The 12,908-nt window shown below is 30.0% G+C and overlaps 1 protein-coding gene across 1 annotated transcript; it reads right to left on the bottom strand.

Annotated features, from left to right (window-relative positions):
- Nucleotides 1-1,651: 1,651 nt before the first annotated feature.
- Nucleotides 1,652-5,408, bottom strand: LOC118039056 (lipoyl synthase, mitochondrial). The gene is made up of 4 exons (XM_035045636.2): nt 4,806-5,408; nt 4,512-4,723; nt 4,048-4,427; nt 1,652-2,121 (listed from the first exon to the last, which is right to left on the bottom strand). The coding sequence occupies exons 1-4, from the start codon at nt 5,249-5,251 to the stop codon at nt 2,002-2,004; spliced, it is 1,158 nt and encodes a 385-aa protein (XP_034901527.1). The 5' UTR covers nt 5,252-5,408; the 3' UTR covers nt 1,652-2,001.
- Between the last annotated feature and the right edge of the window lie 7,500 nt (nt 5,409-12,908).

Raw genomic sequence — 12,908 nt, 5'->3', positions numbered from 1 at the left:
GAGACCTTGTGCATTTCATGTAAAGATAAATTACCTAGAAAATGAAACTATTTCCTCGAAATTAATTTTGTTCTCTTTTCTTCCAGTCGGCCTCGAAAAACGTAATTCAAGACCACTTTCCAAAGATGAGGAAACCAGGTGCACGTACTCGTGGACCACCAAGGGTCCGTGGAGTGGACCAGATGCTACTAGGAGAGGTGTCAAATGCTCATGGCATGCATCCTATCGAACCAGTGCCAATGGGTCCAACAACAACCTGTAACTAAAATATTAAACAAGTTTCTGCAGCATTTTTGCCCGCAGGACCAAAAGCTTCATGAATGGCCTCCCAAGCAGATGGCCAGCAAATAAGGTTTTTTTAAATAAATAAAAAATTAGCATGGTAAATTTAAAGTTTTGGCATGATATATTTTGACGTGTTTCTAAAACTTGATATCTGAGTAAATGTTGTTATTCGAAAATGTGATATGTTTAAACATGTCATTTTTAAAACACGATAACTTAAAATATCACGATTTGAAAGTGTGAGATTAATTATAATGAACAGCCAAAGACATCTTTTTTTTATGTAATCGGTAAGAGCTACCAACACCTGCAAAAACCTGAAAAAGAACTCAACATAAACCGTCAATATTTTTTTTCTTCTCTACCTCTGTTATTTTTAGATGGGTTCTATCAATAGCTCGGGGGCTGTGACCAAGAGGAGGAGGTCGGCGTGCAGGAGCTACGGGAGGAGAGCCTGTCATGGGTGGTGGCTGCTCTCGGTTCGTGCGTGGTGGAGCTGGTTGGCCAGATCTGGTTTGGTTGAAGGTTGAGTTAGTTTTGCTATTGTCATACATGGTGGCTCCTGCTGATGACCATGCTGAAGAGGGGAGGAGCTGTTGGACAGAGGATGAGAGCCTTTTGTGTTGCTGGTGGTGAGGAGTTGCCGGCCGTGAGTTGAAGGGAAGGGCATGGTGTTGAAATGGGAGGCTATGGGTTTGTAAGAGATTTAGCAAAAGACAAAATGAAAAGGAAGCTGGGGTTCACGAGTATGGTCTCTAGTGATTACGGGGAAGTAGAGTGGAAAATGAAAGGCTGGTGTTCTTGTATGCTTAAAACTGTGAGGGAGATTGTTTTCTTGTATATAGACAGATAAAATAAAATGTCGCGTGGGGGCTATTGGTTTCTCAGTATGGTGATATTTTTCTAGGCAGTGATGAATAAGTGTTGGTCTCACAACAAAAACTTATGCACAATAGAGTGGGAGATGGTTGCTTCTTTTTGTTGAAAAGAAGCGGGTCATTATATAAATGTCGTAATTGAAAACTGCGATAAAATTACAATTCTCAACTGTGAAATTTAATCAAATATTACATTCTGCCACTAAAACTGAAAAGTATTCTGCTTCACTAAAACTGCTTTTTGCTTGTATCATTCTGCCATTTATTTGCATTTTATATGCTAATTATATGCTAATTGCCCAATTTATCCAGCAAATAATCAATTAATTGCACCTCAGGAAAATTCCAAAGAAACAACTTCAAAGAAGACATGGTATGACTAAACAATGAGTACATGCCATTTAGAGTTCACCAGTGTAGGTGTACAATCTGGCAAAACAAAAGGAATACAATAAATGCACGTAGAAAAACGACAAAACAAGGGGATATGAGTGGAAAGGCATCATCTTCTAAAAAGAAACTTCGTGATCACAACACACTGAGTTTCTTCTCTTTTAGATAAAAATATGAAATTTTATTAAGAAAAATAATGAAAACAAAAGATACAGGGTTAAGACATGTAACAGGTTGAATTTACAACAGCAGCAGATTAGACAGACCTCGACCTGATGTAACCTTGAAACAATTTGCAAGGTTGGCCTCTGACAACTTGTAACATTATTGCTTTCGACTTGCTGCCAGAACTCATCGAGTTTTGGGTCCATGTAGTTGATAATCAAATTCACAAGCCAATAGGTTAAAAGTGAAATATAATAGGACAAGATGAATAAAGCATCCATCAGGAGATAGGAAGCTGCGAAGAAACAGACCGATCAGATTCTATCATGGATTTGATGTAGAATTCACCTGCCTTGTATGATGACCTAACCATGGGACCAGATGCCACATATCGAAATCCCTGTATCATCCAAAGATAACAAGAATCACACAAGAAATCCTAGTATAGGTCTCAGAAATCCAAGCATCGATAGATAGTTTTAACTTAACAGACAACTCAAAACTACTGGCAAATTGGAATAGGACCTACAAAACATATCAAATTGATAATCAATGCATATCCAGTATAGTGGCTATTATCACTGTAATCAAATATCAATACATGTTTGAGGAATCTGAACATATCAGATCAATATCACTAGATGTGTACTACTTCCAGCAGTACACTGAAACTGGGAAGGAAGGCTAAATATCACCTCTATTTGTAAATGTTCTTTAGATAGTCGACAGTCAGTCCTGGCATACATAATGCTGACAGCTGATTTGTTATACAGGAAAAAGGGCACAAGGCAGACAAACCAAAGAACATTGGACATGATTTCTTTGACCAAGGAAAAGGGCAGCATCAACTGTGTTCAATGCACTAAACTAGCATGACTGTAAAAATATATAGTTGAAAGGGGGCTTTTATCAGGAGTTGACTCATATTCAAGAAGAATTGCTTTAAACTCAGTCTATCACAATACTAGCAGACAGACAATGGCAGAGGAGGAGAAATTGCTAACATGTTCAGATTTTCAACCTTGTTCAATACAATTACTTCATGACAGAGCTAGAGAGAGAGATCATGTAAACTACTATATCCAATATAAAATTAATAAATTAATAAAAAAGAGACATCATATTTGTAACAAGTGAACTACTATATCCAATATATCATGAATTAATTTATGTGGAAGCGTCTTCCAGGCAACCAAATTAGGTCATCCACAACATCAAGCTCTCAATAGAGGATTGACACCAGACAATGAAGCGTGAGATATGCTTGAGAAGCAGATTAGATTAATTCCATTCACCAAAGAACTTAACTTTCACCAGAAAAAAAGTATAGACAAAAGTAGCCAAGTTCAAAATGGTGCTTTCATATGCAATACTTGAATATTCCTTCCGACACGCAATACTTCTCCCAGTTACAAACAGATTAGTGCAAGTGGCGGAGCTAAGAGATATTTTAAAGGAGGGCCAATAGTCAATTTACCATAATATTTTTTTAAGAAAAAAACAAAAAATCAAAGACACGCCCATGTACATGAACGCACTATAGCTTTAATATCTACATGAAACATTAATATCTAGAATGTTAACAATAATAAGCAAACACTCAATTCCAGAATATCTTGAACATTCTTATATAGAAGAGAAATCAAAAAATACCGATCAAGTAGCAACAAGTTTAAAAATCTAACAATAAACTATATTTTGAACATATCTGTTAAGCTAGTTGTAGAGACCAAAAAGAAGAAGATGAAACCATCCAAGAAAAATAACTAAAGTTGTGTACTAGATAAATAAAGTCAAAAATTTAAAATTAAGAGATATATATAACAAAATAAAACCCTAAGAAGTCATTGCACTGTTACTCATATATAAAAATTAAATTCATGCAGCAAATTAATTACAACATGGAGAGCAGCCCCTTGCCTCCCCACTCACCGCCACGGATTCATACTCTAGCATACATAAGAACCAGTTATTTAAAAAGTCAAAAAGATTGATCCAGTATGTGTGCTTTCCCTTCATGGAAAAAAATCAGATCCCCCACAAAATACAAAACCGAAATGAAGGAGCGGACCCGGAGATTAGCTGTTATTAAAAGTGCTTTGAGTGAACATAAGAGTAATTCATAACTTGGAAAAAGAACTGTAACCCACAACTAGACAAATCAGCCCACTTTTTAATCCATTATTTTGTTAAGGGCATAAAATTTATACCAATCACACAATGCATTGGCTTTTTAGTTTGCAAATTAACCAAATAAGACAAGATGGAGAAAAAATAAAATTGTATGCGTTAACCACAAAATCTATAGTACAACGCATAAACATACCATTTCCATGCCAAGTGTTCTATACTTCTCAAAAGCGTCAGGAGTAATGTATTCAGATACTGGCATATGACGCTTGGATGGTCTCATATATTGACCAAACGTCATCACGTCAACACCTGCTGCTCTAACCTTCTCCATTGTTTTCACAACTTGTTCAGGCGCTTCACCACAGCCTAACATTATTGAAGTCTTGGTAAGTGTCCCAGGCGGAGCATATTCTTTAGCCATCATTAAAACATCTAAAGATTGCTTAAAATTAGCACGATGATCCCGTACAGAACTTTGAAGCTCTTCAACTGTTTCAATGTTGTGAGCAAAAACATCTAGTCCTGATTTTGCAACTTTCTCTACGCAACCACGGTCTCCTCGAAAATCAGGAACTACACAACCAAAACATTTGCTAGCACCGTTACAAAAATAGCAGAGTAGAAAAAAATCCTAAATGCCATATCAATCAAACATACCCAAGGCTTCTATCAACATGTTTGGCTTGAGTGTCTTCAACTTATGCACAGTTTCCGCAAAATGACCACTTCCTTGATCAGCCAAATCATCACGATCCACACTCGTAATCACAACATAATCCAAACCCCAGGACGCAATTGCCTCTGCTACATTAGTTGGCTCGTTTGGATCAGGCGGAGGAGGCGTCCGCGACGTCTTCACATTACAAAACCTACAAAAAAATTAATCCAAACATTCTACATTCATTAACATTATTATTCATCCCAAATAACTACAAATTTTACAATTATTACCGGCAGCCACGAGTACATGTATCGCCGAGTATCATAATCGTAGCAGTGGCAGTGCCGGTTTCGCCACCGGACCAGCACTCCCCCAAATTAGGGCATTTAGCTTCTTCGCAAACAGTATGGAGTTTCAATTCTCTCAATTTCTTCTTAATCTGAACGTACTTTTCGCCACCTGGAATGGCTTCTCTCATCCATTTAGGTTTTGGGAGTGGTTTCTTTTTGGTTCCAACTTCGACGGAGTAGGTGTTGTTAGATTGGAGGTGGATGAAGTCGGAGAGCGTGGGAGATTCCACAGCTAATCGAGCGCGCAGACCCGCTAGGGTTTGGGAGAATTGTGGGGGTTGTTTCGTGGAGGATTCGACTGTGGAGGAAGAGAAAGTTCGATTTTTAGCTTTGGTTGTTGTGGATTTGAGGGTGCGAGTTGCTAAGGATGTGAAGCGTGATTGCATTGTTTGATTGGAATAGAAGGAGGAGGCGGTGGCGGCGAGGAGAGAGCGTGGAGAGGTTGAGGTGGAGGGAGGGACTTGGGTAGGAGGAATTTGGGCGGTTGGTCTTGGTCGTGGGGTGGGATTTGCAGTTTGTGGACTCTGTGGAATTTGGATGGCTAGTGGCAAGTTTTTGTATAAAGATTTTCTCAGTTAGAACATAGAGGTAATATTTGTTTTTCTATTTTAAAAGTATTTTTAAAAAAAAATTATTTTATTTCATTTTTTTATTAATTTTAAATTAATATATTTTTAGTTTTTTCAAATTATTTTAATATGTTAATATTAAAAATAATTTTAAAAAAATAAAAAATATTATTAACATGTATTTTAACATGAAAAATTATTTAAAAAGCAACCGCAACTACACTATCAAACAAATTCTATTCCTAACGCTATCAAGTTCGACCAGAAAAATTGAATGTAAAAAATAGGAGTGTAATCCTCTCTAACAAATCACTGTTGAGGGTTTTTTTTTTAATCTATATTTTTATTCTTATTTTACCCTTGAATTTATTTTTTTTATTAAGTTATTATATTTTCATAACATGAATTATAGATTCGGTGGATTAACCCAATTAACTCATTTTTTTTTAATTAACTTTTTTTAATATTAAGTTGATTAAAAAATAAATTACATGATTTTTTTTTTCACTTTCTATTATATTATTTTGACTTTATGAGCCTGAAACGGTATTTAATGAGTTAACTTGAATTAACTCGTGTTGTTTTTAATGTCTTTTTTTTATTAATTTTTTTTTTAATTTCATCATTCAACTTTCAAGTTCATCATTCAACATTAAATTTATGAAAAAATAAACTTAATAATTTTTTTTGATTTTTTTAAAAGGGGATATTTTGGTCTTGTAATCAAAGTCATATGTTTTAGTATTTTAACCCTAGTTAAATTGAGTCATTTTTTATTCTTTTTCCAAAAGATTATCTCGATCGCAGGCCCTTCAACTCTGGATTTAGTTTTTATTGGGTTATTCTCGTCTTATGACTTAAGTTGCAGGTTTGACGAATTAACTCAATTGACTTGATTCTTTTTTTAATTAATTTTTTTTCTTGATTTCATTGTTTATTATTGTGTGTGGTTGGGAATTAGACTTCATGATTTATTTTTTATTAGGTTATTTTGGCCTTATGACCATGAATAATGTCTAACAAGTTGATCTAGGTTGATGTGACTTATTTTTGTGTCATTTTTCAATAGAAACTCTTACAAGTTTCGTCGTTCTATATTGGATTTTACATGAGCGATTGAGAATTGAGTTTTATAATTTGTTTTTATTTGCTCTCTATAGGGCTATCTTCATGATCAGAGTCGCAGATTTGGCAAGTTAACCTCGGTTAAATTAAATCATTTTTTTATGAGATTATCTTGATCAAATGACCCGAGTCATGGATTTGACGGATTGACTAGGATCATTTTTTGTATTCTTTTTCTAGTTTATTTCTTTTTTATTCTCGTATTTTAACATTAAGCTAATTAGATATTGGAATTCAAAATTTATTTTGATTTATTTTGCATGAAGTTATCCTAGTCTTGTGATTTAAGTGGCAGGTTTAACTGGTTAACCTAGGTCATCTTTTTAAGTCTCTTTTTAATTTATTTTATTTTTCAATCTCATCCTTTAATATTGGGTTGATTTGGAATTAGACTTTATAATTTATTTTGATTTGCTTTTTATAGAGTTATCATAATCTCATAACCTAGGTCGCGGATTTAATATGTTGTTATATCAATATTCAAAAAATATATCATTTTGAAATTTATTTTGGTCAAACTATGTTTTTATATGTTATATAGGTTGCTTTAGGATTCATAAAGTTAATCAGGCTGCACCAGGTAAACCCTCACATGATTTATTTTTTTTCACTGGAAAAAAAAAACATTAACATCTGAATTTTTTATTTTTTTTCAAGAAAAATTTGATCTAACCTGCTGGGTAGAGCAAATCAATTATCTAGTACTATTTAGATCATAAAAAAAATTGGTATTGTTATTATTAAATTTGATACAACAAGTTAAACTTGAAAACTATTAATACTTTTAACCCAATTCTACAATTGGCTCGGGTTTTAAATAAAATCACGTGAGAGTTGTCTCGATGTAACCTTGTTGGCTTAGTAGGTCCAAATGAAGAAAACAATGCCAGGTTAATCCTAGTCAAACCTACCAAACTGCAACCGAGAGCGTGGACTCCATTTTTATCATATAACAGATTTATCATTTCTTCATCAAGCATTACTTTATTTAACATTAATTTATCAATTTTTTGGCTAAGGTTTTACATGTAATTTCCAAGGGAGGAGTGAGAAAAAAAAATAAAAATAAAATCACTAGCAGAAAACTAGACCGTCAATACCAACACATGTCACCCCACATGCAAGAGAACATAGTGATGATTTCAATTGAATTGATGAAAGGATATTTTTTGACGTTAAAAGGCATCGCATGCGCATCGCTCAAATGGTGTGAGCTCATCCCATATGTCGGTAAGGGCATCACACACTCCTATCATGTTTTTAGCCAAATACCAGATTACCTAAGCTGACTTAATAACTATGCAAAAACATTATGAAAAGATCAAAAAACCTCTTGACTCTAGGTTTAAAGTTTTTGCATTTAAGGGTATTTTTGTAGTTTTATTATGCATTTTAATTGTTTATTATTTGTTATATTTGTTTAAATACCAAATTGTCCCTTGGTTGAAATTATAACAACAAAAAAAACTATTGTGACAATATAAAAATACCTCTTGATGTCAGATTTATTTATTTTTCTTCAAAGAATAATTTGGTTATTTCACTCTACAATCAAGAATAAAATAACTTATTTACCCCAACTAATTTTATGGGTACATATTATTAATGTGAAAAGACTTTAATACATTTACTAGCAAGTGTTGAGTTTTTGTGATGGAGGGGTAAAAGCACCATGACACCATAGTGTATCTAAATGTATAATTATAGTGTTTTTCTAAGAGGTTTTAGCTTTTTTTAATAGGTTTCACCTTGTTTATATGGAGATTAAAATCAAAATAAATTTTCAAAGACTTCTCAAACATATTTAAACTGTATTCTTTTTTTTATATATATAAAAAAACGAGACCTGTAGTTAATTTTTATGATGGATCTCATGTGTTTATATAATAATAGAAAGTACAGCTCAGACTATATTTTTATATTTTTTATGAATAAAACTAATAAAATGTACATATGTACGTTATAGTGACGTGATTCATCTCCGTACTTTATAAAGTGTTGCGAAATGTTTTCTAATATGATAAGCTTGTAATTTATGAAGTTGTTAATGATTGAATCCGGCTCTTGCTAAATTCTTATATTAAAAGGAGTATAATTCTAGATATATTCTTAATTATTAATGATTCAACAGTCCAAATATGTTCTTTTATAATTAACACGAAGCCAGCATACCAAACAAAAACTGGTTTATTAAGATTAGGATGTGTTTAACACACAAAATGGTGTGAATAACGTAATTAAGTTGAGTTGTTTTTGCTTGTTTAGTGTGTCTTTAAAGTGCGGTAACGTTTGTTTTTGAAAATGTTTTTTATTTAAAAATATATAAAATAATATATTTTTTATTTTTAATATTAATATATCAAAACAATATATATATATATATATACAAAAAAAACCACGTTTCAAAACTAGATTTTAGCCCGTTTGTTTAGTTGTAGTTTTTGCGTTTACAATGTAAAAAACACAATTAGGTGTTTGATAATATACCAAACTGTGTTTTATATTACGGGATCCATTAAAAATTTGAGTTTGAAACATAGTTTTTGTGAAGTAGTTTTTACATGATTTTTTAATTGACTTTCATAAAATTCTATTTTTTTTGGTGTTTCAAATGTATTTTTTTTTTAATTTGAAAATTTTTTTTCTTTAAATTAATTTTTTATATATATATTTTTAGATTGTGAGAATAAGTGGATTTCGCTAATGAATTTAATAAATTTCATATTTGAGACTCTTAAATGAAAAACCTGGCAGAAATGCTCCTGTGTTTGTCGATTTGACAGATAAGCACCCATGAAAAGACTTGATCACTTTTTATCTTAACTTGTACCTGCAAGATTCTATCAACTGGATCCAATTGGACTACTATATGAAATCGTATTTGCAAATTCCTTATCCTAAGAAAAATATTTTGATTTCTTGGATATTTTTAAATTTTTTAATAGCTGGACAATTTTGAATATATAATCTCTTGGCCATTTTCAAATAAAATTAATTCTGTTAATTTCATAGATATTTTTAATTTTTTTTTACTGTGAGCATTTATGAAACTTTTCTTTTTATTTTTTTTAATTTATATAAAATTTTAAAATTCTAATTTTCTGAGAATAAATTTTATATCTTGGGAATTAAAAAAACTAATAATTGATGATTTGTAGAATTTTAATTTTTACGAAAAAAATATATTATCGACCTTAGGAACTAAGTCAATTGTAGTTTAGAGGACGTTTGAAAATGTGGTTGCTTTTTAAAGTGCTTTTTCACTTGAAAATCTATCAAAAAAATTATTTTTGATATTAGTACATCAAAATAATTTGAAAATACAAAAAATATTAATTTAAAACAAAAAAAATTAATTTTTTTAAAAAATACTTTTGTAAAGCAAAAATAAATAGGGTTAGTCTTTGTAGCTTATACGATTTAATTAATTGATATTTGTAGAATCAAGAGTAATTAATTAGTCCCTTGATCAATTTCAATCATCCTTTATTTAGAAGTTTTTTTGTTCCAAAAATACATTATTTCCTCATCAAATTTTCTAACGCGCCCACTTTTCTTCTTTTCCCCTTATTTTTCAAATAATAATTTTTTTTTTTAAAAAAACATAAAATTAATGAGAGGACCGGGTTATTGATGGATATAAAAATACAGAAAATAAACAATACCCTTTTCAAATAAACAATACCCTTTTCAAATCTATATTTTCTTTCATACTCGTCTTCTTTGCTTTATAGATAAAAATGCCCTGAAAACACAAAACAAAATTGAAATATAAAAAAATGATGAACTTTTTCAAAAACCTAGAAAAACCTAAGGTATGAGAAAAAAAAGAGTAAGAACTTGGAGCATCTAAAACAATTGAATTAATATCACATTTCTAGTTATAAAAATCATAAAAAATAATCTATGATGTTTTTATTTAAAAAATACTCCTGGCATGATAATGCAATCATTTATTAATCATAGTATAGAATTAATTGAAATTACTGTAACAATTTAAATCATGAATAATTATTAAAAATATTAAAGTAAAGTTCTATTTTGTTGAAATGTTAAAGGTTATTAACTCATAGAAGTTAAAACTAAACTTAAACCTGTTTTTTTCCTGGAAAATTACAAATTTAACTCCAGATGATATCCTGGTCGTATCCTGTAAATTACTTATTGAAAAATGAAATGCTAGGATATAGAAATTACGTTATTTCTTAAAAAAAAACTAAATGAAATGCTTAAGAAATGATTTTTTTCTTTTAAAAAAATACACAAATATCATAAAAAACCATAAGTAAAAATGAAACAATAACAAAAACAAATTACATAGTTTTTCTAGTAAACATAACTTCTAACTAATTTAACTATGATACATGCAAACTAAGATATAACATACTTTAAATAAAATAATTGAAGTTAGATAATTTTAAATAATTTCAGGGTATTAACTATGTAATTGAATACTAGTTAATTAACATGCATGAAACAAAAATTATCAAAGTTAGTTAATTTTAAAATATTTAAGGTTATTTTTATATTTTAAATGGAATAAGCAGCCTTCCATAAAAAAAAAAATCAATTCCTAATTTCTTAAAGTTTAAAATAATATATCTCTAAACTATTTTTATAAAAATCACCTTTCATTCTCAAAAGTCAAACATCTGTTTTTTTAATTTTTAATCGTTGACTTTAAACTATTTTATAAAAAATATCACCTACTCTCAAAAGTTAAGCGGTTGATTTTTAGAATTCTAACAAAACATGTTTTTTGATGCTTTTCTTTAAAACATGGCAATATAAGCTGGAAAAATAGGAGGCGAGACAGGCTACAAAGGTATCTTAGTTTCCAAGAAAGAAAGTGATGCTTCTAAGATAAAAGATTGCTTATTTTATTTGAAAGTTAAGAATAACCTTGTATATTTTAAAATTAATTAATTTTAATATTTTTTATACAAAATTATTAACTAATATTTAATTATACAGTTAATAACCATAAATATCTTAGAATTAACCTACCTCGATTATTTTTAAATATACTAGATCTAGCTTGTATGGATCTTAATTGAATTATTTAGTAATTCATTTATTAAAAAAAATCATGTAATATTTTAATCATTGTTCATTTCCACCTGTGTGTTTTTTCTTGTGATATTTGTTTTTTCAAATAAATAATTGTTTGATTTCTTACAATTATTTTTTACTATATCATATTTTCCAATTATCTTGTACTTTCCAAATAAAACTAAATTTTTTATGGTGATATTAATAATTATTTTATGAATCCTAATATTCAAAGTTTTTTTTTTTTAAAACATTGCTCATGAAGATTCAAAGAAATAAAATATCCATTTTATTATTATCAATTTATATTAAATTTTTTAAATTAGTTATTCTTTTACTTTTCACTACCGACACAAAAAAAATATTAAGAAATTATTTTTATTTTTTTTGATTAAAACTTGCTTTTCCTATGTTTTTATTTAAAAAATCATGTTATCAGTAAAAAAATATGTTTTTTTTTCTGAAAAAAATAAAAAGATAAAAAAAGTTTTGGTTAGCAAAAATATTTTTTTCTTCTCAATATAAATCATTAAATTTTTTAAAAATATTTATTTTAATTATTATAAAATTAAATAAAAATATGTTTTCGAAATGACGGCCCAGTGGCATCGCTTGAGCATGCTAGCTTGTTGTTTTCTAGATGTTACAAGAGGTCAGAATCATCCAGAGGAGAGGCCGTAGCACGTCCCAAATTCAACCTTACTTTATCTATGTTAGAAATTATGATAATAATATCAAAATGTTTTTTTAATGCATCAACCGACATTAAATCTATTAGCTGTATTTTAAAGTAAAGGAAAATATGCCATCACAACAGACTTTTTATTTTCAGGTTAATAGTTATAATCTAAGTTTTGAACCATCCAAATACATTTTCAGTCTGTTAATTAATTTTCTTATTCATTGAAATAAGCCAACTCTTAATATTTAAATCATTCACGTTGTTATTTTTTTATTTTTTTTAACTTTCCAGCAATAAAAAAACAAATTAAGATGAAAATTAATTCTAAAAATCATTTTTTAATTATTTTTAGAGTTTAGATTGCTAGTTTTTTATTTTTCAGAAGACAAAAAACTAGAATCAAATTTTCAATGCTTTGTTAATAGAATTTAGAAAATTAAAAACAAAAATAGAAAATAAAAATAAAAGTAAAAATAAAAAGGAATGCTGGGTGGACGGCCCAGAAAACACAATGACCGCCAGTTGAAAACCACAGAGAATCCCGCCTCGGAGACAGAAAGCCAGAACCAGCCTCGCTGGACTGCTGTACATAATTAACGAATTGACCAACATACC

Source organism: Populus alba, chromosome 5 (assembly GCF_005239225.2).
Source record: "Populus alba chromosome 5, ASM523922v2, whole genome shotgun sequence".
Lineage (NCBI taxonomy): Eukaryota > Viridiplantae > Streptophyta > Magnoliopsida > Malpighiales > Salicaceae > Populus > Populus alba.
This window is presented reverse-complemented; position numbering and strand designations above follow the sequence as displayed.